Genomic DNA, 26083 nt, shown 5'->3' on the forward strand with positions numbered 1-26083 from the left:
CTCTGTGATCCACAGCTGTGACTTAGTTAATGATCTCAATAAATCCTACTTAAACAGAGACAAGAAGAGAATTATGCAAATGCATTTCTGTACCACATGTACTTGATAACTGGAATCGTACCATAAATGAGCCTCAGCGTATCAACACCAATAACTTCTTTTTATCGCAGATATGAAAAATGGGGAAGTGAAGCTAGGGGGTAGTTTAAAGAATTTTATTTCAGTTGAGTTACAATTGCAGAACATGTAGCAAAAGTTGACAATTTTCATAAAAAGAGAAAATGTGCAGTGGGCATATACACAAAGGGGGTGGTTAAAACTATGAGAGCCGATAAGATTCCTCAAATGCAACTGCGAAGGAGATCACAAATTACCTTTCCAAACTGATTTTTCTAAAATGATGATTAAAGTCTCAGTACAACATTGTGGCTTTTGCAGCAGCAGTCACACTTGGCAGCTGGATAAAATGTCCTCCACCAGCCTCTTGTAGACCCAAGCGTCACCTCTAAGCCTCTGTCTCCTGATACCAATCGCTTCGTGTTTACTGAGCCGACACACTTCTAGCTCAAACTTCATAGATTCTTTGCCAAAACCTGGCTTTGTTTGACATTTCAGGGTATAGCTGTACGAAACAAAGGAGAAGCAGAATAATCATTTAATCATGTTTCAAAACTAGCGTTTAACAATTTTGAATGAATAAAAGCACTTTACAGGAAGTACTCCACTGGCATTCACATGACTGAGAAAACAGCTCAGGATGAAGTCAGCTGAGAGCTGTGAACACCTAAGCCCAACAACGATACTTTCAGGGGTCCCTTCCAACTCTAAGGATTCTGTGATTCTATGATCTCTTGGCCGAATATTTGTGTGTTTTAATTACCATGGATGCGTGTTACAGTTAGACACTTTATCTCTCCCAATTGTCCAATTCGGTAATGTGACTGCATTATAGCTAAACTTTTGTATTTACAGTTTTACAGGGGACAGACAACACTCACATCGGCCTCTAACTGCTGTGCCATCATTACTGCTTCATATTTGTCAGAGGGCTCTATGGGAGCTCATTTAACTCATTTAACACTGTTTTGCATCGTGTGGATGATTTTTAATGCACGTATTCATTTAATGTTCCCTATGTTATTTCTAAAAGTACTATATTTTACAGAATGGGGCAGAGAAAGTAAGTTAAAATATTTGCTTTGTTAAGGACTATAGTACTGACTATTTAGGCACATACAAGGCGAAGCCATTCTGTTTTCCACTTACCCCTTCTTAATATATTCCACTTGCTTCTTGGAAAGGACAGAGATTATTTCATTCAACAGTTGGTCTGGATTCAGTAGTTGAGTCATGGTAACATTATAGTGTGCCTAAAAGCAGTCAGCTCATTAAAAAAAAGAAAGAATCATAGAAAATATCTTTTTCCTAGAACTGAACCTATTATGGAAACTTTTCATGCTGAAAGCTGCAGAACATCTAACCACATTGACAAAAACTTCAGCTCCCCCATATGATCATCATTAAGACACTGGAATAATAGCAGGAACACTAACCAACAGCTTGTGGACAATTAATATCAAAGCATGTACGAATTCTAATGCAGCATAAAATCCAAAGCAGCAGTGATGGACGAGGGAAGCACAGAAACAGCTATGTAGCCAGAAGTGCTCGCTTGACTTCTGATTACAGAAGTCAGCCATGAAACCATATATAGGCTACCCTACCACACTACCCCTACCACATAGTTGGGAAATTGCCTGTACTGTGTTGCTTTGCTGAGACTGAGTGCTTCAGATGTCAAGGAACACTCAACGTTCTACGAGGCTTTTCCAGCCCTGAAGTATCATGGTGCAAAAAAACAAAACAAAACAAAAAAACCCAACAAAACAACAAAGTAATTTCCAACCATATGTTTATGGCTGCAGTTTTGTTTGTTTATATCATGTCTAATACTACATAACAGATTTGTCCACTAAGTGACTTCTGCAACTTTCAGACACGCACGTGTAGAAAGAGAGAGGGTGCACCAATTGTCATATGTCACAAATATACAAATTCTATCACTGTCATAGAGACTGATCAGAGAAGACAGGATGATAAAACAGCTTGAGAAACGAACATAGGTTGTGGATGTAAAAGAGTGGAAAAAAAAAAAGAAGAAAGTTCTTCAATTTCCTGTTCAACCTAGAACACACGCAACTCCTTTCCATAACATCTGCAGCAAAATTATCTAAAGTTTCGTCTTCCACTGCTGTAATCCAGTGCCCATAGAAGTGCATCAGTGATCCCGCATAATGTTATGGACAAGGGAAACCAATGCAGAATAATAAAAGCTTCTAGAGACACAAAATTTCATTTATGCTTGTTTCCGATTGCTCAACATCCTGACTTATTAGTGTAGTCTGGACTTTTGTCAAATTAGCTGGTTAGGTTAGGTTTGTAGCCCCAAATGTCTTGAACTTGTAACAATGCCACCTTATATTTAACAAGCACCACTTGGATAAGCTTCCAGATAAGAATACAAAAGCTGAACTGCATTTAACCAAACTGCAAAACACAAAGTAGTCCTTTTCCTAATAGACAGCTTTGGATGCATCAACCATGAGACAGCTGAGTTCAGGATCTTGCATGGAAGAAACATGGCAATAATTAGGATTGCAGCCCTAGACTTCAGGAGACCCAACTCTGACCACTTCAAGGGCTTAAAATCCTACGGGTTAGAGCACTGGAACATAAGGGAGTCCAACAGAACTGGCAGATGTTCAAACACCACTTTCTCCACGCTCAAGACTGGGGAATCCTTACGAGTAAGAAATCAAGTGCAGGTGGCAGGAAACCCACAAGGATGAGCAAGGAGCTCATGGGAAATCTCAAATGGAAAAAAGAAAGTCTAAGGAATGTGAAAAAGGGTCTGGCCAGTTGGGAGAAATATAGGAACATTGTTGGGGCATGCAGGGATACAACAAGGAAGGCTAGGACACTCTTGCAATTAAATCTGGTGAGGGATGCACCCATAAGTGCTGAGGGAGCTAGCAGAGCTGATTGCTGAACCGTTCTCTTTCATTTTTAAAAGGTCATGGAGAACAGGATAGGTGCCTGAGGACTGGAGGATAGTCAGTGTCACTCCACTCTTCAAAAAGGGCAAGAACAAGGAAACTGGAAAGTTGGGCAGGGAGAAATTTAATGAAATATAACACGGGCAAGAGTAGAGTCTTGCATCTGGGCAAGAACAACCCCAGGTACCAGTATAGGTTGGGGATTGACCTGCTGGAGAGTAGCATAGGGGAAAGGGACCTGGGGGTCCTGGTGGACAGCAGGAGGACCATGAGCCAGCACTGTGCCCTTGCAGCCAAGAAGGCCAATGGCATCCTGTGGTGTATCAGAAGGGATGTAGTTAGTAGGTCAAGAGAGATTCTTCTTCCCCTCTACTCTGCCCTGGTGAGATCTGAAATATTGTGTCCAGTTCTGGGCCCCTCAGTTCAAAAAGGACAGGGAACTGCTTGAGAGAGTCCAGTGCAGAGCCACAAAGATGATTAAGGGAGTGGAGCACCTCCATTGCAAGGAAAGGCTGAGGGAGCTGGGTTTCTTTAGCTTGGAGGAGAGGAGACAGGGGTGACTTCATTAATGTTTATAAATATGTAAAGGGTGAATGTCAGGAGGATGGAGCCAGGCACTTCTCAGTGACATCCAATGATAAGACAGGGGGCAGTGGGTGCAAGCTGGAACATAGGAGGTTCCACATAAATACGAGAAAAAACTTCTTTACAGTGAGGGTAACAGAGCACTGGAACAGGCTGCCCAGAGAGGTTGTGGGGTCTCCTTCTCTGAAGACATTCAAAACCCACCTGGATGTGTTCCTGGGTGACCTAATCTGAGTGTTCCTGCTCTGGCAGGGGGATTGGACTAGATGATTTTTCAAGGTCCCTTCCAATCCCTGACAGTCGGTGATTCCGTGATCCTATGCTAAGGCACGTGGAAGGCAGGGAGGTGATACGGGAGAACCAGCATGACTTTATCAAAGGCAAATCCTGCTTGACCAACCTAGTGGCCTTCTATGATGGTGTAACTACATCAATGGACAAGGGAAGAGCCACTGATGTCATCTATCTTGACTTCAGTAAGGTCTTTGACGTGGCACCCTACAACATCCTCTCCAAATTTGAAAGATATGGATTTGATGGGTGGACTGTTCGATGGACAAAGAACTAGCTGCAGGATTGAGTCCAGAGTGTGGTGGTCAATGGCTCAATGTCTGAATGGAGATCAGTGACGAGTGGTGTCGCCCAGGAGTCAGTGCTGGAGCCTCTACTCTTTAATATCTTCATCAGTGACTTTGACAGTGGGGTAGAGTGCACAGTCAGCAAGTTTACTGACAACACCAAGCTGTGGGGTACAGCCAATACACCAGAGGTATGGAATGCCACCCAGAAGGACCTAGACATGCCTTAGCAGTGGGCCCAGGTGAACCTCATGAGATTCAACAAATCCAAGTGCAAGGTCTTGCACATGGGTTGAGGCAACCCCCATGAACAATACAAGATGGGGGATGAAAGGATTGGGTGCAGCCCTGCCAAAAAAGACCTGGGGTACTGGTGGATGGCAAGCTGGACATGAGCCAGCAATGTACCCTCGCAGCCCAGAAAGCCAACTGTATCCTAGATCCTGCATCAAAAGAAGTGTGGACAGCAGGTTGAGGGAGGTGATCCTGCCCCTCTGCTCTGTGCTGGTGAGGCCTCACCTGGAGTACTGCATCCAGATGTGAAGTTCTCATTGCAGGAGAGACATGGACCTGTTGGAGCATGTCCAGAGGAGAGCCACAGAAATGAATGGAACACCTCTCCTATGAGGACAGGCTGAGAGAGCTGGGGCTGTTCAGCCTGGAGAAGAGAAGGCTGAGAGGTGACCTGATAGTGGCCTTTCATTATCTGAAGGGGAGCTACAGAAAAGGAGGGGACAGACTCTTCAGCAGGGTCTGGGGTGATGGAATAAGAGGAAACGGTTTTAAACTCAAAGAGGGTAGATTTAGGGTAGATATAAGGAAAAACTCTTTTGCAGTGAGGGTGGTGAGGCACTGGAACAGGTTTGCCCAGTGATGTGGCTGATGAGCTGTCCCTGGAGACTTTCAAGGTGAGGCTGGATCAGGCCCTGGGCAACCTGATGGAGCTGTGGATGTCCCTGTTCACTGCAGGGGAGTTGGACTAGATGGCCTTCAGATGTCCATCCCAACTCTAAGGATTCTATGATGTCACGACCAGCTGGGTAGGTGAGGGGTGAGCAGTGGATGTTGCGTACCTTGACTTCAGCAAGGCTTTTGACACTGTCTCCCATAACATCCTCATAGGTAAGCTTAGGAAGTGTGGGATAGATGACTGGACAGTGAGGTGGATTGAGAACTGGCTGACTGGCCAAGCTCAGAGGGTTGTGATCAGTGGCACAGTCTAGCTGTGTCTCCCTTATGAGGAAAGGCTGAGAGACCTGGGGCTGTTCAGCCTGGGGAAGAGAAGATTGAGAGGGCATCTTATCAATGTTTATAAAAATCTGAATCACAGGTGTCAAGTAGATGGGGCCAGATGATTTTCAGTGGTGACCAGCACCAGGACAAGAGGCAACGAGTCCAAACTGGAACACAGGAAGTTCCATACAAGGATGAGAAACAGTGTCTTTACTTTGAGGGTGCCAGAGCTCTGGAACAAGTTACCCAAAAAGATTGTGAAGTCTTCTTCTCTGGAGATATTCAAAACCCCTGGATGATTTCCAGTGCTATTTAATGTAGAGAACTTGCTTTAGTGTAGGCTGGACTAGATCATCTCCAGAAGTCCCCCTTCCAGTCTCCTTGATTCTGTGATTGTACGGGAGATGTCCCCAGTAGCTACAGCTCCAGGAGATAGCTAGCTGAAGAGATACATCAATTTCTTTTATGGAACCGTTCATGCCTTCATAACAGCCTTGTTTTCACATTAATCACATGTTTTTTGAACATGTCATCTACAGATTCAAATATAAATTCCTCTCAAGTGACTTATATGATTCTGTTCACTACATGGAGAAGTCACTGTCAATGCATGTATATTGTAGAAATCTAAAACTGACGTTATGAATCAACTTTGCTACGTATAAGTTCTTAATGTAAAAGCGTTCCGTGCAATGCACTAAGTAATTACTTTTTTCTAAGGCTATTTAAAGAAGAAGTAGTAAAAAAAATGGCTTGGGTGCAGAGACATCAAAACTTTGAAAATCAAGTCACGCTGACAGCATCAGAAATTCTATCACCAGCTGAAGATACTGAGGCCTTAACTTTAATCTTGGATTCTACTGAATTCCAGAAAAGATCCTAGAACTCCTTTCCAAGTGTATCACTCCTGAACCATGGAAAATAACTAGCAAGGAATGTTACCAAAACTCCCTCACACCAGTATCTCTATAGAAATAACATCATTAAATATTTCCTGCTAGGACTCCTTTAAACTCATCCTGCTTCCCCCTCCAACTTGGGGAGATGGCATACAAAAACCAGTAGTGAGGCCTCTCCCATGATGTGCCGGTGACTCACCTGAGCTCAAGCCAGCACTAAATCCCTGGGCAACAACAGGGACATTATCACATTCACAGAAATACAGTAAGAGCAAGTGCAATTTTCTATAGAGTGCAGGCAAGTCCGATCACAGAATTTTTCACAAGGCCATTCCTAGTAGTATTAAATGTTTTCAAGAGCAATCCTTTCCATAAAGTATTTCTCTAGCAGACATACCTTAAGTTTTCTTGGCCCTTCTCTAGTGAATCGCTTCTTTTTACCTGGTGTAAGCATTGTAATCACTTTATCTAGGCCTCTTTCAAGACTTCCAAATAGTTTGGCCTTTCTCTTCTTTTGGCTGCTATCCACATGAGCTAGGTTGAGATCTAAATCCACAGAATGACACCTGTTACAAAACCAAAGTAATTAGCTGTTTTTCCTCGGCATTCAGACAGTAGCTATTTCAGATACATTATTAGCATATTACCAGACCTGATAGAATGATGAAAACAAAAGCGAGGGTAGTATACGATGAGAGTTTCTGCTTACAAGTCACTTGAGCTTTAAGCTCAGAGATGCATTTTAAAACTGCAGCACTCTGGGAAAATGGAACAAGACGGGATTTACGTTATGGAAAGTAGCAATGCATTCTGAAGATAAGTGACTTCTAGTTTTAAATTTTTTTTCTGCTTTAAGTGTTCCCCAGTGAATACAGAAAGAGGTTTTTGGAAAGTTTTAACCAAGAGAAAGGACATACAGCTCGCTGTTGTGAACAAAGCTTCCTAGGCTGTTCATGGATAGAGGTGGCACTGCTCTAAACCAAAAACATATACAGATAACTGGACATTTACCTTCTCTCAGGAAGAACCTCAGTTGCTGTCAGTTCATATGTATTTGTTGGTGTTTTGGGGTTCTTAATTGGGGTGACTGTTGTCAACTGGTTCTCTGAAAGAAAGTATCCAAACCAAAGCAGGTATGTTTTTGCAGTAGAGGATTTCTTTTTCTTTAGTCAGGATTTCTCATGATTCGTCATTTTTTTTTTTTTTTTTAAAGCCAGCCTCCTATGTATCTCTAGTCTGCACCTTCAGAGTGATAAAACAGGTTTTAACTACAACAAGACTACAAAAGAAAACAGACTGATTTCCCCAGAGCTCTGTAAGTCAAATCTTTGAGGGAACAGTGCAGTTCAGCATTACAGGTTTGGAAGGGACAAGGGTTAGAACTGCTTTCTTGTTCTGCCACTGGTCTCAGGACAAACACTGAGGAATTTACTATGTCAAAAAGTTGCGTTCCACATCAAGTAATTTCCTTTATATGAAAGGTGTGAATTACATAACCACAGTTAATACTGCATGTTAAGTAACAGCCTAAAAAGTTCTATTATCCACATGTCGGAAAAGAGTTCTGTGGAGCAGTTTTGAATTTCCAGAGAGTCTAATGGTAACAACTCAATCTAAAAGCTCAAAGATTCAGCTTCACGTAGCAGCAGTTGGCCTCAGACAATGATGTTCTCCACATTTCCAATAGAGATAATAAATGGTGGAAGTATCTAAGTACTAATTTAACTTATCCTGAATGCAAAAACTTCCAACAGAACAACAAAAAAAATTTCATTGTTTAAATCTCAGGAATACCTAACAAAAATGAGCGGAAACCATGCTTCTGCACTTCTCATTTAAGAAATACCTACTTTTACTTTTTAAACTTACCATAAGACAAACATCACAAGTTACTGCATACAATCTTAAGACAAAAATGAAATTTGTGTGAACAACTAGCCTTTGTAATGCACTTGTTTGAACACTTAACAAAGGAAAGCAATATGTCCAATAACCCTTAATAACCTAAATTAACCTGCAAAGATTTAGTGTTTCTGAACAATATTCCCATGCATCTGGAACAGGAGAATCTTAGATTGTAAGAAATGCTTAGTATTTTAAAGGGCAGAGTTAACATGTAAGTATCAACACTAAGGCTGAGGACAAACATTTTTGTAACTCAGAAGACCTGATATAGCATGGACACATTTCTATGGTCCATCACACAAATGTAGGTATCTACATTGTTAGCCTAAGTATTTTCAAAGCCACGCTGAACCGATATATGGAAGTACTGGTATGCTATCACGAGAAATCCAGTAGGTTACATTTCTTTTAGAAGCAAGATGCAATAAAAGCACACTTAAGTAAAAGCCTACCCTTTACTTTCACTCAAAATAGTAACCCAGAAAAAAACATAATGAACGCTGAAGAAATTTTCTACTAAATCTCTATGGAAAGTGGAACCACATGCTAGTTTTAGGAACACAGCACTTGTCTCATTGCCTGAATGCATCTAAAGGCACGCTCCTATGAAACTGCGAGGAATTCTGTAATCAACAGATGAGTAACATGCCCTGACACACTGATAAACCTCTTGCAGTACTTTGTCAGATGTACAGGCTGGTGAATGTATGTGCTGTGACCAAAAAAAAAACCCAAACCTAAATCTTCCAGAAGCAGAAGTTTAGGATTTACAAGTATTGTGTTCATATTTAAATTTTAAAAATACCTAAGTTATACATGTTCTAGGTTTTCATTTGTTAGATACAACATACCTTTGAAGATAGGTGCCTGAAAGGGTATGCCTTGTACTTGCTTCTCAGTCTGACTCTTTGCAAAGGGGTCCTTTGGAGCAGGAAGCGCAAAGGGGAGTTCATTTCTTAATGCTGACTCTGCATCAACATTCTCTTTGTTTGCATGCTTCTTAGATGCCACTTTTCTTGTCACTGGAGTTGACAGTGTGAATTCCATATCACCCAGTTGAGTATCATGCCTTGAATGCTGCCAGAGACGTAACAAAAGAAAGGTATTCTCATCACATCCAGAGAAGTTACTGTCAAGGAAATTCTAACATCTAAGCAAGTCAGACACAATGCTTATAAAAATATCATACACTACTTGTCTATTGAGCAAAATAGTTAAAAACTCTTCAGAACCTCTGATTCTCTCCTAGAATGAGTTTTGCTATAAAGATTAAGTCATATGCCATTTCCTTATTTGTTCATCTAAATTCCACATTTAAGATAACTCCTTGCCAGCTCATCTAAACATAGCTACAAATTATCACTTAGTTTAGCGGCTAAATTTGAATTGCTTCACTGTAGATTTTCTTGTCCAATACAAAGAGACTGAATTTCTTTCTGTGCCTTCAAAGCTCTGTCCAGCTCTACTCTAACTCAGAAATCTTGTTCACTGCGCCTTATCACTTGCCACTGTGTTTTAAAATCCTCATTGACTCCTTTACTCATTCCCTTACTTGCTGCTTCTGTGCAAATCAAACATTAAAGTTAAGGTTCTCATAAAATGAATCATGGCCTACAGGTAGAAGGCACCAAAATTTATGCTCAAGATACAGATTGAGCAAAGAAGTATCTCCCTTCGGTCAAGGTCCACTAGATACTTAAATATGTAATAAGCATTATATACAACGAGAAGTAGATTTTTGGATTAAGAATTGTACTTTTTCTTTAAGAAACTAGCACAAGTTCTTCAGACACCTGCTTTGTTCTGTGAGTATTTAGAATAAATTCTTCTAATGGAGATTCTTCAAACAGTGAAGCTGCATCAGAAAATTCCATGGATCCAAATGCATATGGCACATCGCTGCAGTCTGGCACATCTTCATATGTCATAGCCTTTTCAGACTGAAAAGAAAAGTTGAGATTCTTTTGCAGGATTAAAAGGAAGATTTAATCAGAAAAAATAACATCAGTAAAATCTGATTTCTTTACAAGTTCCTAACTATGGCTAACAGCTAATCAAAATCCACACACCAGCAGTTTATATCAGATTTATACCATGTTCTTATACCATGATATATACGCCAGATTTATATCATGTTCTTAATACTGTAATTGTGGATTTGACATTCATATCAAGAGCAGAAGGGAAATGATTCTCAAAGCTCAAGTCATCTTTCACAACCTGTGTCAAGGAGAGCAACATCTCATAGCCTTTGATTTGAAGACTTGCACCAAAAGCTCTTTCCACCAAAAGTCAAATAACAGCCTGGAAAGAACCTGAGAGAAGAATGCAGTGAAGTCTGAAAGTGGGTCACATAAAGGTAAACAAGTCATACCCAAAACATATGATTATGGAATCTGCAACACTGCTTGAACCGGCATTTGGAAGCCTACGAGCAAGCCCAGGCAAAAGTTACTAAATAATGGAATTCACGACTTTCTAACCTTCATGTCTCACACCACGTATGACTGTGATATCAAAATATCCTTTGTTTCTAACAGCTTTCTATGATTTCCAGGAACCTATTTCCTATGGACTTATTTCATACCACTTGACCAAAATTGCATACAGATACTTTATCAGCCCTGAGCTAGAAAGGAAGCATTTTTGGAAGGCATGTTTTGTTGACAGTTAAGTGTCTCCTGACCTATGTTCATAGATATCATAATGATCAGGTGTCTCATTACTACTGAGAGCAGAAATAGCAGATCTAGTACCATCCTGAGAAGCTCTATGATGACTTACTAAAAAGCTTTTTCCAGAGGGCTCCTAGCTACAGCCAAGAATCTCTGTACTGTAACTGAAATTATGTTCCATTACAATTTGAATGCCTGAGCAGGATATCTTGACTACTGTGTTCCAGAAGAAATGTAGGCTGTGGTGAATTTTTTGGAATGTCCTTCTACATCAAACTGTTTGCAAAAACATGGTGTTTTGCACACTCTTTTGCCATCAAGTTCACAGAATCACAGACTGGGTTGGCAGGGACCTTTGGAGGTCATCTGGTCCTACACTCTTGCTCAAGCAGGGCCCCCTAGAATAGGTTGCTCAGAACTATTTCTGTCGGCTTCTGAAAGTGTCCAAGGAGGGAGACTCCACAACATTTCTGGCCAATATGTGACAGTGCTCTGTCACCCAAACACAGAATTTTTTCCTGATGTTTAGATAGAATCTCTTGCATTCCAGTTTCCGCCCATTTCTTCATGTCCTGCCAGTGGGCACCAAGGAAAAGAGCCTGGCTGCACCTTCTTTGCATCCTCACTTCAGGTATTTACTCACATTGGTAAGATCTCCCTGAGCCATCTCTCCTCCAGGCTGAACAATGCCAAGTTATGTGAAAAGTTCTGTTTTCTTTCTTGCTTTCTTCACATGAGACCAGTTCCAATTAGAGGCATTTGCAGCTTGGGTATTTTGGCAGGCTGAGCACGTATTCACTTGCATTATCTACATGCAGGCAAGTAAAGTTTCTCCTGAGTACTGCAGAAGGACTAATAGGCTGCTGTGTTATGTGGACATTATTCTCACAATTGTATGTGAGATCATAATGTGTATTCTAAATAGCAGTACTAGTCAGACCTAATTTACCTAGCACCCATATCACAAGTAGAGATACAGAAATTTCACTGTTGCTGAACCCAGAAAAACTAATGATCTGGGTGTCAAAGACTAACTCATTGTGATCACAGAAATCACATTATACCTATTCAGCAACTCTTGTGATACATGATCTGTTATGTAGAACTTGTAATCTTAGAACTCTCATCAGCATTACATACAGCAGCTGTATGAATGAACTGAAATGATTCACATGCAAGTGAATCAGATGTATAATAATGTATTTATTTTAAGAGCTTGTCTTCACACAAAATAGCATGTTCAGCTAGCTAGCTAACAATCTTATGCAGAATTCCAGAATTCAAGTAATGGTTTATATTATGTCTGCAATTTTATTGAAAGCGTTCAAGTTCGTCAAACGTAGTTATCACTGATGTCACAGATAGCTCCACATTACGTATGTGATCACAAGCAACCTAGCAACTTCAGACAATTTCCAAAGCACTCCATTTGCATACAAAACCATTTAAGAATCCACGTCTCCAGAAAAAAAAGTAAACAAAACCCTCTCCAGGATGGTGTTCTAAAAGGAAACAGATGAAGATGTGTTCTTCCCCCTTTGATCATTCACTCATGTAATGTCCATGTAATTTCAAAGTATTGCTGCCCAGATGAAGGTTGAGGATGCTTCAGAAGGCCTTCCTTACTAAGCCATATAGAACAAGCAAGGTACCAAAATATTTAGAACCAAACATGGAAAGGTGCTCTAAGAAGGTAAGCATCACAAGAGACAATCAGGAATGCTTACAGAGTCCAAACAATGCACAATTTTAGCTCCACGAGCTGCCAGGAGGAGTATGTGCAGTACTCACAGTGCACCATGTACGCTGCTTATTCCAGTCATTCTATTTTGTAGTACCAGCCCAGCTTGCTAAAACATTTTAATGAGCAGTTCGAACTGTCTGGAATAGAACAGTTCAGTTGGAAGGGACATTCATAGATAGTCCAGTCCAGGTGCCTCACCTCTTCAGGTCTAACTAAACCTTAAAGCATATAAGACCTTAAAGCATAAACCTTAAAGCAGAGAAGCATGGCCAGGAGGCCGAAGGAGGTGATTCTGCCCCTCTACTCTGCTCTCACTGAGACCCGATTTGGATTACTGCATACAGCTTTGGATCCCACAACACAAGGAGGACATGGAGTTCTTGGAGCAGGTCCAGAGGAGAGCCACAAAGATGATCAGAGTGCTAGAGCACCACCCCCGTGAGCACAGGATGAGAGAGCTGGGGCTCTTCAGCCTGAAGAAGAGAAGGCTCCAAGAAGACTTTATAGTGGCCTTCCAGTACCTGAAGGGGCCTACAGGAAGCTAGGGAGAGACTTTTTATAAGGGCAGGTAGTGCCAGAATGAGGGGAAATAGCTTTAAACTGGAAAAGGGTAGATTTAGACCAGGTATTAGGAAGAAATTCTTTACTGTGGGGGTGGTGAGACACTGGAACAGGTTGCCCAGTGAGGCTGTGAACGCCTCCTCCCTGGAAGCATTCAAGGCCAGGTTGGATGGGGCTCTGAGCAACCTGGTCTAGAGGGAGGTGTCCCTGCCTATAGCATGGGGGTTGGAACTAGACAATCTTTAATGTCCCTTCCAACCCAAACCATTCTATGATTCTATTCTCTGATTCTATATTCATAAGGCTATTGTTGTTCTCTAATTTGTTGTGCTACTTGAATAGAATAATCTTGCACAGAATTTGCTTAGAAGATGCAATTAAATTTGCTGAAGCCTAAGGCCACAGACTGCTGCACTTTTACCTAGCTGCAAGTAAGGAAGGCCACAGAACTGACTCTAACTGCAAGATAAGGAAGTAAGAAAGACTAAATTGACAGACTCTGCAGGTATTGGCAGATTTTCCAGTCCTGAAGATTGGAGAAAACAGCCCATCAAGAGACAATGAAAGGAACCAATCCAGAGCAGAAAGATCTTCAACCTCAGTGGCACTATTGGTCTGCATGGCCAAATGAGGTGTTGGGAACATACAGTGAAAGGGCATTTCTTTGTTCTAGGTCCTTCTTCAAGGGCAATAACCATGAATTGTTTTTGTAACCTCAACTCTGTATGGTTTTTATTTGTTTTGGTGGGGCAGCAACCACCTCCCTAGGAAGCCTGTTCCAGCAGTTGACCACGCTCACAGTAAAAAAAAATGTTTCCTATTGTCTGGTCTGAACCTCCCCTGGTGCAGCTCTGTGCCATTCCTGCTCATCCTGCATGGGTTCCCAGGAGAAGATTGCACCTTCCTCTGCACTTCCCTCTTCAGATTGTTACAGAAAGCAAAGAGGTCACCTCCTGGTCTTCTCCAGACCATACAATGCAAGTGCCCTCAGCCTCTGCTCAGAGCACACGCCTTCCAGTTCTGTTAACAGCTTTGTTCTCCTCCTGGCTGCCAGGGCACACCACTGGCTCGTGTTGAACTTGCTGTTACCAGCACCTCTAGACCCTGTCCTGAAGTGCTGCTCTCCAGACACTTGTCTCCTAATCTGCATCTTTGTCCATCCTTATTCCATCACTGGTACAGTACCCAGCATTTTCCTCTGTTAACTCCATGCCACTGCTGATTGCCTAATCTGATCTATCTAGATTCTTCTGCAAAGCCTCTCCTCCATCCAGGGAGCCTAAGCACTTCCCAGTTAAATATCATCAGAAAACCTGCAGAGGATGCGCTTCTCTCCTGCAACCAAGTCACCAGGCTGTTTACCCAGGCACAGCTTTAGCACACAGAAACATTTCTACCAGGATGTTGTGCAGAACTCTAAAACTTACCCCCGGGCTTGCTGATTGTGTTGTACTGGCATGTCGTGTTTGTGACGGAATTCTTAAGTGAATGCGCTTGCCACGAACCTTCTTGGATTGGAGCAAGAGATACGTTGCTGACATCTGGTCATAATTCCACTAGAAAATAAGAGTATTTAGATCTCTTCAGAAAAGTTGTCAGTACAAAGAAAGTTTAGCGTTCTAAACATTTCTGCATGTCTGGCGTATTTTCCCCTTGATGTGCAACCTTTATGTCTGATCACATTAGGGTAGTGTCAGACCTCAGCTGATTCACACAACATGTTTGAGATAAAGAAGCAGACTATGCTTGTTTTTGCTTGAAAGTTAGTGTGCAGTACAATTGCTGAAAGTGAAAACTAAAGCTGGTGCCAGAATCTCACTATTGAAGTGAATGGCAAAGCTCCTATTAATTCAGTTTGTACAGTATTTCAGCTGGACTCCCATTTTTGGAGGTCATTGTTTCAGCCCAACTCCAAGGAGCATTGACATTCAGCTTGATTTTCAGCAGCTTTTTGACTACTATGAGGACCACAGGTACAATGCTTGACAGACTCACAGTGTAGTACAATTAGCTTGAATTACTTATAAGGCATTAGAAATCCTTTGATAAAGGACTGTGAAAATATCACAGACTAATGTGGAAGAACTTCTTCCCTTTGTAAGTAGATTGTTCTCATCATTTCCTGTACCTGAAGAAAAGTAGCGATGACTCCACAAATGATCTCTCTTAGGTAAAACTTACATTGTACATCTATTCCTACTCAGGTTATGTGGAAATCTTAACAATCCTTCCAAGTTCTACCACTTTCTATTTAAAGAGAAAGACAATTCAATTTCAAGAGACAATTTTCAGGTTCAGGTTAATGCCAGAGTATGCATCATGTTTTAAATCTCTTCTACAGCTTGGAATGTCATTATTAACATTTATACGATACCTCTAGAAGTACTTAGTTTAGCTTTTCTCTATAATTTTCAAAAGTTACTGGTAATGGATTCATTTCTTTAACAGTTTGTGAATTGTAAATCCCAAAAACTTGTTTGATTATCTGAGCGATGTGTTGATATTTTCCACTTATTATTGAAACATTTCAAAGCAATGGGTTAAGCCAGTGTATGACATCTGTTGTTCATCCATAAGTTTCTGTTTTGAGTCTGTCTGGACTTCCAGAGATTCATAAGGATTTTAGCATGGTAGAAAATAACAGAAAGGCTTAGGAAACACAATTAAAGGAGAAAAAAAAACAAATGTGAACTTCAGAAATGTAGTTATTAGCTACAGCTAGACTATGAAGTTCAGCAGGCATACCTTAGCTTTGAAAGGTATGAGAAATTTCATGTTTGAGAATTACTGAGCATTAGCATGTTTATACAGTAAGGTTATTTACTGTAGTAGTGGTCTTAAATACAGTGAATTACTGAAATACATTTATTACCTCTGATATTAATGCTGATATACTCTCTCTGCTCTGGTTGTGAAACACAGAAAGCTCTGTTACACAGTCTTCATCAAGGTGTCCCAGCTGCAAGAACAAGACCTATATTGAAGCAACAGCTTTCAAGTCATCTCACAGAGCCAAATCTCACCACGACAGCGTTCTGATATCTTTTCTGCAGCAGTAAAATCAATAATTAGCTATGATTTCAGAGTTGCTATTTTAAATAGTATCATGGCTAAATATTGCAGGGAGTAAACAGTCACCAAACTTCAGCAGTTGGGCCCTCTATGGCAACAGGTTCTGAATTCAAGTACAAAAGCCTGTCAGCAGATGAGACATTTTACTAGGGCAGAAGTTACACTTTTATCTCTTATTAAATATTCAATTAGGTGGCATGCACAGCATGCTATGTTGCAGGTGCAGCACTGCTGTCCTTCAGAGAAACAGTGGCACCCAGTGGCCAATAGCAGGCATTGGCTGCGAATACACAGCAACTTCTCAGAATCTACAAGAAGAATCTCCCCACACACTCCAGTTCCCACCCCCGCCCCAACCCTGCTTCCCCAGCCTCTCACACATGTAAAGCAATTGACAGACAAGGAGACAAGGAGGACAAGCACACTTCCAGAGAATCATAGAATGGCTTGAGTTGGAAGGGACCTTAAAGACCACCAAATTCCAACCTCCCCGTTGCGAGCAAAGTTGCCACTCACCAGATCAAACTGTCCAGGGTCCCATTCAACCTGGCCTTGAATACCACCAGAGATGGGGCATCCACAGCTTCTCCCGGCAGCCTGTGACAGGGCCTCACAGCCCTCTGAGTAAAGAATTTCCTCCTAGCCTCTAACTGAAATCTCCCCTCTTTTAGTTTAAAACCATTCATCCTTATCCTATCACTTGGACTTGGCCTTGTTGAATCTCTTTAGTGTCATGCAGGCCCAATTCTCATGCTTGCACAGGTCCCTCTGGATGGCATCCCTATTTCCTGTTGTATCCGCTGCACCACTCAGCATGGGGTTGTCTGCAAACTTTCTGAAGGTGCACTCAGTTCCACTCTCTCTGTCACTGATAAAGACGTTGAAGAGCACTGGTCCCAAGATGGACCCTCTGAGTGACACCACTTGTCACCAGCCTCTGAAGAAATGTATTATCACTCCCATTCTGTGAGGATGGCAGTGGTCCAGAAAAGATTCCAGAAAATACTTAGGCTTCTCCGGGTAAATATACTTACTGGGTATTTACTTTGCCACTGAACAGCATCAGAATAACCTTGCATGAGCCAAGGGTGACTTAACAGGTGTTTAACTGTAATCCGCTTCTTTGGGTCTACCTAGTGGGCAGTAACATTCAAGCTGTTACTTAAATCATTGAGAACAACTGAGGAGACAATTTGTCTTTTACTAAGAACTTCAGGGTGCCTAGAAGCACAAATAGAATCCAGCAGTATTTCATCACTTCACCAAAAGGAAGGTCAAACACCTGAGGTGTGAAGAGCAGTTATAGAACTTATGGTTACAGCAAACATTCCACAAGCATTTTGCATTTATGAGACTGCTTAGATGTAGCCCTAATGCATATTTAGTATGTTCAGCTTCCTTTATGGAACGTTTCTTGTTTACAAATCACTTTTGCTTATACAGCACAATTAAGAACAATTGAAGACTCTTTAATTATTCAAATTTTAATTATTTTGATAACCAATAACTAGTACCATGTTATTATCTGAGAATTTTCAGCAGAAGGCAATGCTAACCTTTCCTTCAAGGATTCAAATGCGTGGAACAGTTTAACTTGTTTAAACACTGTTTTCTAAGTATTCCATCAATGTTTTGAGCTTACATAACAGCATTTTATAGATCAGTCTGAATAGAGGCAGCACTTTTACCTGCAGCAGTTGGCTAAGTAGCAGCGTACTGCTAGGTGAAAGCCATTTTGGAACAGTGTATCTTCCTCTCTGCAATAAAAAAAATAAGTTAATGAAAATAAAATAAATAAAATAGAAGAGGATTTAGAATGAACCTTGAGTAGTTAGCTCAAAAGGACCCGTTAAATTATTTGGATGATATTGACATCTCTTTTCTTTCAAAATGTAGGAACAGGCATACACAAATTCAGCTTTAAGAATCACTTGAATAAATTTAATGGTAAAATTAGCATGGACTTGGCAGAGGGCAATGCTGGAAGGCAAATTGCTCACAAGAGCTACAAAATGCAAAAGATCATACCAGAAATACTCTATTCTAACAAAAGTTATGGCACATACTCAACTTCCTTAGGTATTCCCCAAATTAAGTGATGTGGAGCATTACAGGGACAGAAACACTGCACACAGGCACTATGATCCTGATTAGATTCAAGCAGCAGACTTAAAACAATTCCGAGTTTTAGATTCCAGGACACTTCAGGATCTATAACACGTGAAATTCAATTCCACAACAATGCCTAAATGTCTGCATTTCAAACAGTTTTCAGACCACAGCCACATAAAATTAAAACAAATTCAGTGCAGAAGTGACAAGCCTGTATCTTAATACCTGTGAGATTATCCATTTTTTACTGCATTCAGACTAAGTTCTAAAACTTGCTCATCCCAGTTCACTTAAATGAGTTCCACCATGAATTCCAGTCCAAGCAATGCAGCTCTCAACTCCTGTGTGCTTTAGACAGTTAGGACTAAACAGTGCAGAAATAATCTTTGACAGCTTTAAGAGCTCCATTCTGCTTACAAGCTCTCTGTCCAAAACTATTCACAATTTTAAGGAAATGAACACCTGAAGCAGCTGGATCATTTGCCACATTCTGCATCTTGGTGTCATGATTAGCACAGAGGGTTTTCTGCAGTCCTGCAAATAGATGCTTACAAACGAACAAAGTCTCAATGTACAACACAGTTCATAGCAGACTAAAAAGTCAGGCCATTTGATTAACTAATTCCATGCTCTAGAGAGCTCAGGTTGTTAAGCACCCTGAAAGGAAACAGAACCAACTGCTGAATTATGAAGGCAATCTGTGGGGTCCAACATTTCCTCCTCATTCTGGAGGAGGAAATTCTAATAGCAAATGCAGAACTTTGCTCTTCCTAGACATGAGAAGAGCTGGCATTTAAAAACATTCACTTATGGTAAATTAAATGATGTATTTACATTTCTACTACAGGTAGTATAGGGAGCAGCCAGTTGAAGGACTAGATCTAAAAATCTAGCCCATTGACAAGAAAATACTTCTCTAGGATAGGATATGCTATCCTATTGTAGGATCAGGCTACAGTACCACATAGGCCAACCAAGGGTAGAACCAAGTCCACAAAATGTTGGTAGACAAAGCAGCAAAAAGAGGGACAAGACTCAGCAGACAGGCCTTTTCACACACAGCACAGCTCAGTATGTTCTGCCATCAGAAAAGCGAGGCCTCTTGTCATGCTCAGCTATGTCCCTTCTCAGTATATTCTAGCACAATTGATACCTACTGTTATCCTCCTGTAGACTGCCATCACATTGTCATCATCAAAAGGAAGAAAGCCACACAACAGAGCATACAGCAGTACACCCATGCTCCAAATATCTGCCTAAAAAATAAAAGGACAAGTTTACAAACGTGAAGCACCTAAAATGGCTTACTGACAGATTGTATTGTCCACCCTTGCCAAAGCCCAGATACAACCCATGAAAAGCTGGCTCTTTCCCTCAGGAAAAAAAACCTTATGGTCCCAGAGAAAGCATACAACCCTAATTCAATTGTTCTTCCACTCAACTAAAGCACTACTAAAACCAGTATCCTCATCTTAGCTCATGACGCTGCTGCAGTACCTTTTATCTACAAGGATTTCACTGGCAAAAGTGAAATCAAACCCATCACAAGGGATTTAGCACAGTTATGCATTGCTGGCTACGAGAGCTGTCAGCGCAGTCACCTGTGAGGCTCTGCTGCTGTTCTGTTTATGTATAGGTACAACAAGGTTCATACACCTCACAGTGCAATTCTCACTTTGAAGTAAGTCTTTATACACAACTTGGAAGCTAAAGACAAGTCAGACAAAACATGTTAAGATCCTGAGACTGCACAAAAATTTGACAAGTGATGGATAATTAGCACAGCAAATTGCTCTTCCAAAGGCTTAGTAATAGAAAGAAATCTTTGAAGTTGCTGTTTTGTCGAGCACTCTAACAGGGAACAACTGGTGGAGATAGCTAAGGATTAGCCAGACACAAACCAGCCAGCTATGAGAACTGAGGCCAATTGCACTTTTCTAGTCTGTGACCACTGACAGCTTCTGAGAACTACTGAGTAATGCAACCAGCAGAATTCAGGAGGGAAACCAAGTGAGTGTATCTGAATTCCACTGCCTTTAAATGCTCCGTGGGGAGGAGAGAGAAAAAAAAACCACAAAATCAAAAAACTAAAACCAGTCTACATACCTCTGAGCCAATATATGCTTTGCCCTGGATTAGCTCTGGCGCTGCATAAGCTGGGCTTCCACAGCACGTGTTCAGGCGGTAATCAAGGCCTCCCTGGAATAACACAGAAAATAGAGAGAAGAATTTGCTTTAACAGGGTTTACGTCTTCTGGTAAAGCACTTCAGAAGCCTCAGAGGCTTCTTCTGCTTTGTATATTTTCATTCATCATATATTTTGCTTTCGTTCAATAGGTGATCTCACCAAGCAAGTATTGTCTAAGACTATGAGTGTTGTATAAATGTACAGATCCCAAGCCGCTCACTTATCTAGTATCCTTAGCACGATGCATTATTTTCCTCAGCTGATCATCTAATAGGATGAACTGTCTGTGCAAACACGAAACTTGGAAAGATGTGATGCAAGAGCTATTGGGATTGAGGCTCACTGGTCATTTAGAACAATATTCAATGCAGTAACTTAACAAACTTTATGAAGAACCAGTGATATAATACTTCCTTATTCAGAGTATCCTATTACTTCACTTCGGTTTTGTTCTAAACAGGTCAGAGCGAGATGACTTTATACCAGAGATGACAACCTGTTGGTCTTGATTACCTGCAAGATGCTCTAACTTTGGCCTGGAAAAATGATTTGAGGATAAGTAATTCTCTTTGAATCCGTAAGGCAGTCTTCCCATTAAATTCTTTCTTACCAGCACCCACCTTGCATGTTAAAGAAAAGCTCCTAGAAACCAATTTTAAGATCAAGAAGCAGTTCTGTTCAAGCATATCCAAGCACAGGATCTGTATATGTCACCTGCAAAACTCATGTGGTTCTATCCACAATCTCAACCTACATACAGATCTTTTGAAGAAAGATTTACACAGTTGCTTAGGAGAGAAAATGACACACCAACCCAATACTCCTATTACAGACCCTTGACACTTAAGACAGAAGGTAATACACCTACAGGATTATCTACAGCTTAGACTATGAGAATAGGAAGTCTAGGTGGAAAAAAAGAATCTAACTGTGCTTCTGAGCAAGCTGTTAACCACTCTCACACAGATAAGGCCCTTCCAAACAAGATGTGATTGCATATCAACCACAGAAACAACTTGAACTTAGGGTGTTTGGGCAAGTCCCTGTTGCATACTGTGGTCAAACGTGTATTACTCGCATGCACATTATATTTGATTTAAAATATGCTCTTACCTTTGGCTTTGCACAGAGTCCAAAGTCTATCAGCTTCAAATTATGTTCCTCATCAATCAGCAGATTTTCCTGGTGAATGAAAAAGCAGTCAGGAATGCTTTTCACCCGAGTGTCCAAGGAAACATATTTTCTCTTCTGTTATTTCTTCTTGTGGTCACTGGTTTGCAGTCTACTAAAAGCTCAGGTGGGAACATCCCAGGTGGGAAATACTAGTTTGTATCTACTGGAAAGGGCCTGGGGACTAGGAGGACAGATGGTGATAGATCACAAGCTGAACACAGGCCAGCAGCGTGTTCTGACAGAAAAGAAGTACAACAATAGAATGGGCTGCATTAAAAAAGCAGCACAACCAGACCAGGACAAATCACCATAGCCCTCTGCTTCACACTCATTGGACCATATCTACAATACTGTATCTAGTTTTTGGCCAGGAAAGATGTCAAGCTGAAGCAAGTTCTGTGGATGGCCTCTAGTCTGCACAGGGGGCTGAAGCTCCCACTCAGTGAAGAGAAGCTGGGGAGAAAGATGTTTGTTCAGAGTGCAGAGGAACCTCATGGCAGCCTTTAAATACCTACAAGCAAGGCGTGAAGACAGATTGAGGCTCTGTCCAGCAGGTTGTGATAGGATAGTGACAGAAAACAGTCATACATTGAATCAGCAGACTGGATATGAGGAAAAAAATTTTCAAGCACTGAATAGATTGCCCAGAGAGAGCATTCAGCCTCATCCCTGGGAGAGGCTGAGGATGAGAGTGGAAAAAGCTGTGAGAAACTTGGTCTCATGCTGCTTGGAGCAGAAGGTTCAGGCACAAATCTCTAGAAGTCACCTCCGTACCAAGTTACTGTCTGAGCCTATGAATCCATCAGCTTTTCAGCTGGAAGCCAGTTCCTTCCAAATGGTATAGGCAATGCTCTATTTTACAGAGGGGAAGGGTTCTTTAGGTATACAGGGATTTCATAAGATGCCTAGGAAAATGCTTGTGCTCTAATAATTTGTTTTACTCAGAGATATTAGCAACTTAAAAAATGCAAAGTTCTAACCCAGAACTAACCCAGTTCTAACCCAGTGGAGAAATACTCATAGCTTCCAGTACCTAACCTGTGCCTAAAGTCTTCAGTGACAGAAAACCCATAGGATGGGGCCAGAGGCTTGCATCTCACCCCATATGCTCTGTACAGCCTCTTTCTTGAGGCACAAAACTGGAGCAGTTTACACAACAGACTGACACCACAAAGGCTCTCTCTAGATACAAACTGCCACAAAGGGCATAACAAAAATGTGAAACCAACACTCATATCAGAGCTGTGTCTCTGCTCCACTCCCATTAGGAGCATGATGTTTTACTCCCCTTTCAGAGGAATATACTTCTTCAAGGATAACAAAATCCAGCTCAGCTGCAGAACGTAGCATCAAATAGAAATAATTAACAATTTCTGTAGTGAAAGAATTCTAAGCACAAGATAATGAAGGGTGTCTGAGTTTCAGCTGGGATGGAATTGTTTTCTTCAGTGTCTGATATGATACCACGGTTTTGTTCTAGGAGAAAAACAGTGTAGATAGCACACCGATGCTTATAGTTGCTGCTAGGCCGTGTTGTACAGAGCCCAGGCCATTCTCCACTGAGGGTCCAAGGAAGTGAAAGGGAACAGGACTAGGATAGCTGACTTAAACTGGACAAAGGGATATTCCATACCATATGACATTGTTTTGAAGGGCCTGGAGTTCATCTGGCTCTCTTCCACTACTAGGAGGCTAACTGGACATTGAACAGTAGGTGATGAGCAATTGCTTTTGCATTTGTCACAACTGTTATCCTTTTCCTTCTCTCTATCTCAGTAAATAATTTTATTTCAACCCATGAGTTCTACTTTGTGTTGTTTTTTTTTCCCTCCTCCAATTCTCTCCCACATCCCACCAGAAAGGAGTGAGTGGAGTACTGTGTGATGCTTAGCCACCTGCCAGGTTAAACCACAACAAAGGGATAACTTACTCTGCCTCGCAGTGGAAAAATAAAAACACGTTCATTATTATTTATGAAAGACTGACTACAGTTCAGGCTTACTGGTTTGAGGTCTCTGTGGGCATAACCCTGACTGTGAACATAAGCAATTGCTGAAACAATCTGTCGAAAAAATGCTCGAGCTTCCTCTTCTGAAAGGCGGTCCTTGGAAACAATGTAATCAAACAGCTCCCCTCCAGGACAGTACTGTAATAAGAAAGGTAAATTTATCTAAAAATGTATTTAGAATGTATTTGAGAAAGATAAGTAACAATGAGAGCACAGAAAGCACTGAACAGTACCTACAGGACGTTTTTCCATTCCCTGTGCTTAATCAGAGCACTACACACAAGTGCTCCTGTTATGCCATGGGTCATCACTGTGGCAGACCACGCAAGCTAAGAAGTCTGACCCTTGCCTCAAATTTTGTAACTGAAGCCTCACACTCGTGTCGTGGGTGGTACAAATCACTCAGGAGATAACAACGTGGGAGCTCATCTGTCCTGCAGACCTTGCAGATGCTACTTTAAAAAACTGAAATGTAAGTTAGGAATTAAAACTAATTCACTTACTGTGAATGCTGATTAGTGGCTTTTACAAAAAGACAGAATATATAATATTTTCTACTTAATTTTCAAACCAATGACTCTTGAATCCACTCACCATTTAAATATTTAAGAATCATTTCATTTCATATTTATTTTTATATTATTGTCTACTGCTAAAGATAAAAATAGTAACCTTAAGAATGGCAGAAACACTATTTCTTACCTCTAAGACCATGAATATTTTCTTTGATGTCTCTATTACATGATACAATCGGCAAACATGTTGATGACTTAAGTTCTTCATGGCGTCAATTTCTGTTTTAACGCGAGGCAAGTCATCCTTAAGAGACCACAAAAGCAAGCTATGAAATCCCTAACTGATTTGACATACCAGGTACCACATCTGACTATTGTAGAACATAAAATGTCAAAGCATATATGTGACAGTGTACAATTCAACATCAACTAAGCAACAGCTGACATTACTCCCATAGAAATTCTGGAACACAGATCAGCAAAAGCTGAAATGTAATATCTAGTATTTTCATTGGCTTTTTGTTAAAGTTACTGTAATAACACCGAACTTCCTCCATTTTACAGCCAGAGAATATTGCCCTCTGAACAACAAGGAACAAGATTTGCGATGCTCTGTTAAACTTATTCCAATTCTACAGCATCCTTCAAAAGGCAATGGGACTAGTAGGCTGTATTTCCGTATACCACCACCCTGTGTTCTTGAAAACTCCACAACTCCAACAGATGATGTTATCAAATTAAAGTATCCTTTGGCTTACCCCTAAAGCAACTTTGTCCATGATTTTTATTGCAACTTTTTCACCAGTAAGAAGATGTCTTCCAAGTTTTACCTTTGCAAAACCACCTAAATTCAAAATACAGATGCTTAAAGTTGAGTGCAAATAGTTCTCTACTATAGTATTACAGGGAAAGCAGAGTATGTAGCACACATTGCGTGTAATGTTTTAATTAGAGGAAGAGGCAATCAGCATAATCAATTTCCAACTAGTTTCAAAATTCAGTGTGAAGTTTATACACTTGAAACCCAACTTAGAGATCTTATAAAAGCAGTTAATCTCAGATAAATTCTAGAGTGGTGAGACATACTGTTAGGCATGCTGTTTTTGTACAAAGATTACGCTTACCCGTTCCAATTGTTTCATGTAATTCATAGTACTTGAGAATTTCCTCGTAGTTGCTGACAGACATTCTGAAATCTGCAAGAATTTGAGATCCTCCAAGCACCTACAATGAGGAAGTGCAAGCAGTGTTCACGTACTACTTCGGACACACTCTTAGAAGCAGAAGGAACATTTGTGGCAGCTCCAACACTGCACGTTGCATCCCCTCTGACCTAGCAATAACAAAACGCACTGCGTGACGCTGACTTTCCATAGGCTAACAATATGGAATACCCCTCAGGGCTTCACGCTACAGAGCAGCGGCAGGGCTGGGCTACAGCTTTAGGAAGCAGCGGAAGTCTTTCCCTAAGGGCTGCAGCGTCCCAGCAGTGCTCTGTCCGTTAGGAGGGCTTTGCCCCTGCCGCGACTCAGCACAGAGCTCACTCCACACGCCGCTCTCTCACGGAGCGCAGCTAGACCCCCCTGCAGACCGCTCAGCGCCCGAGGAAGGGCCGCTCCGATGGCTCTCGGGACTGCAACACCAGACCGGGCCGAAAGCGAGCAGAAGCACTCACCAGCTCCACAGAGCGCGGCAGTTCGCGTTTGAATCTCGCTGCCGGAGCATTCGCTTCCGGCCGGGATGGAGGAGGAACCAATCAACGCCGCGAAGAAACCGGAA

At 41.3% G+C, this 26083-nt stretch overlaps 1 protein-coding gene across 3 annotated transcripts; it reads right to left on the reverse strand.

Moving 5' to 3' along the window:
- Positions 202 to 26083, reverse strand: MELK (maternal embryonic leucine zipper kinase). 3 transcript variants are annotated; one of them, XM_021381265.1, is made up of 18 exons: positions 25980 to 26058; positions 25429 to 25528; positions 25063 to 25148; positions 24492 to 24608; positions 23784 to 23927; positions 21722 to 21790; positions 20527 to 20619; positions 19578 to 19676; positions 17997 to 18065; positions 17343 to 17441; positions 16109 to 16195; positions 14664 to 14792; positions 10050 to 10196; positions 9108 to 9333; positions 7363 to 7456; positions 6749 to 6917; positions 1267 to 1370; positions 202 to 622 (listed from the first exon to the last, which is right to left on the reverse strand). In XM_021381265.1, the coding sequence occupies exons 2-18, from the start codon at positions 25490 to 25492 to the stop codon at positions 445 to 447; spliced, it is 1974 nt and encodes a 657-aa protein (XP_021236940.1). In that variant the 5' UTR covers positions 25493 to 25528; positions 25980 to 26058; the 3' UTR covers positions 202 to 444. The 3 variants fall into 3 exon arrangements, with proteins under 3 accessions (XP_021236940.1, XP_021236938.1, XP_021236939.1); XM_021381263.1 differs by having other exon boundaries at positions 10050 to 10217; XM_021381264.1 differs by lacking the exon at positions 25063 to 25148 and having other exon boundaries at positions 10050 to 10217; positions 25980 to 26083.

Source organism: Numida meleagris, chromosome Z, assembly GCF_002078875.1.
Source record: "Numida meleagris isolate 19003 breed g44 Domestic line chromosome Z, NumMel1.0, whole genome shotgun sequence".
Lineage (NCBI taxonomy): Eukaryota > Metazoa > Chordata > Aves > Galliformes > Numididae > Numida > Numida meleagris.

What these genes read in the sequence shown, in the direction of transcription:
- MELK (XM_021381264.1), bottom strand. Translation starts at nt 26,029, where the DNA reads ATGCTCCGGCAGCGAGATTCAAACGCGAACTGCCGCGCTCTGTGGAGC. An exon ending in TGCCGCGCTCTGTGGAGCTG is followed by an intron (nt 25,529 to 25,979) that starts GTGAGTGCTTCT and finishes TCCTCATTGTAG; the next exon opens with GTGCTTGGAGGATCTCAAAT. An exon ending in CCCACAGAGACCTCAAACCA is followed by an intron (nt 21,791 to 23,783) that starts GTAAGCCTGAAC and finishes TTCATTCACCAG; the next exon opens with GAAAATCTGCTGATTGATGA.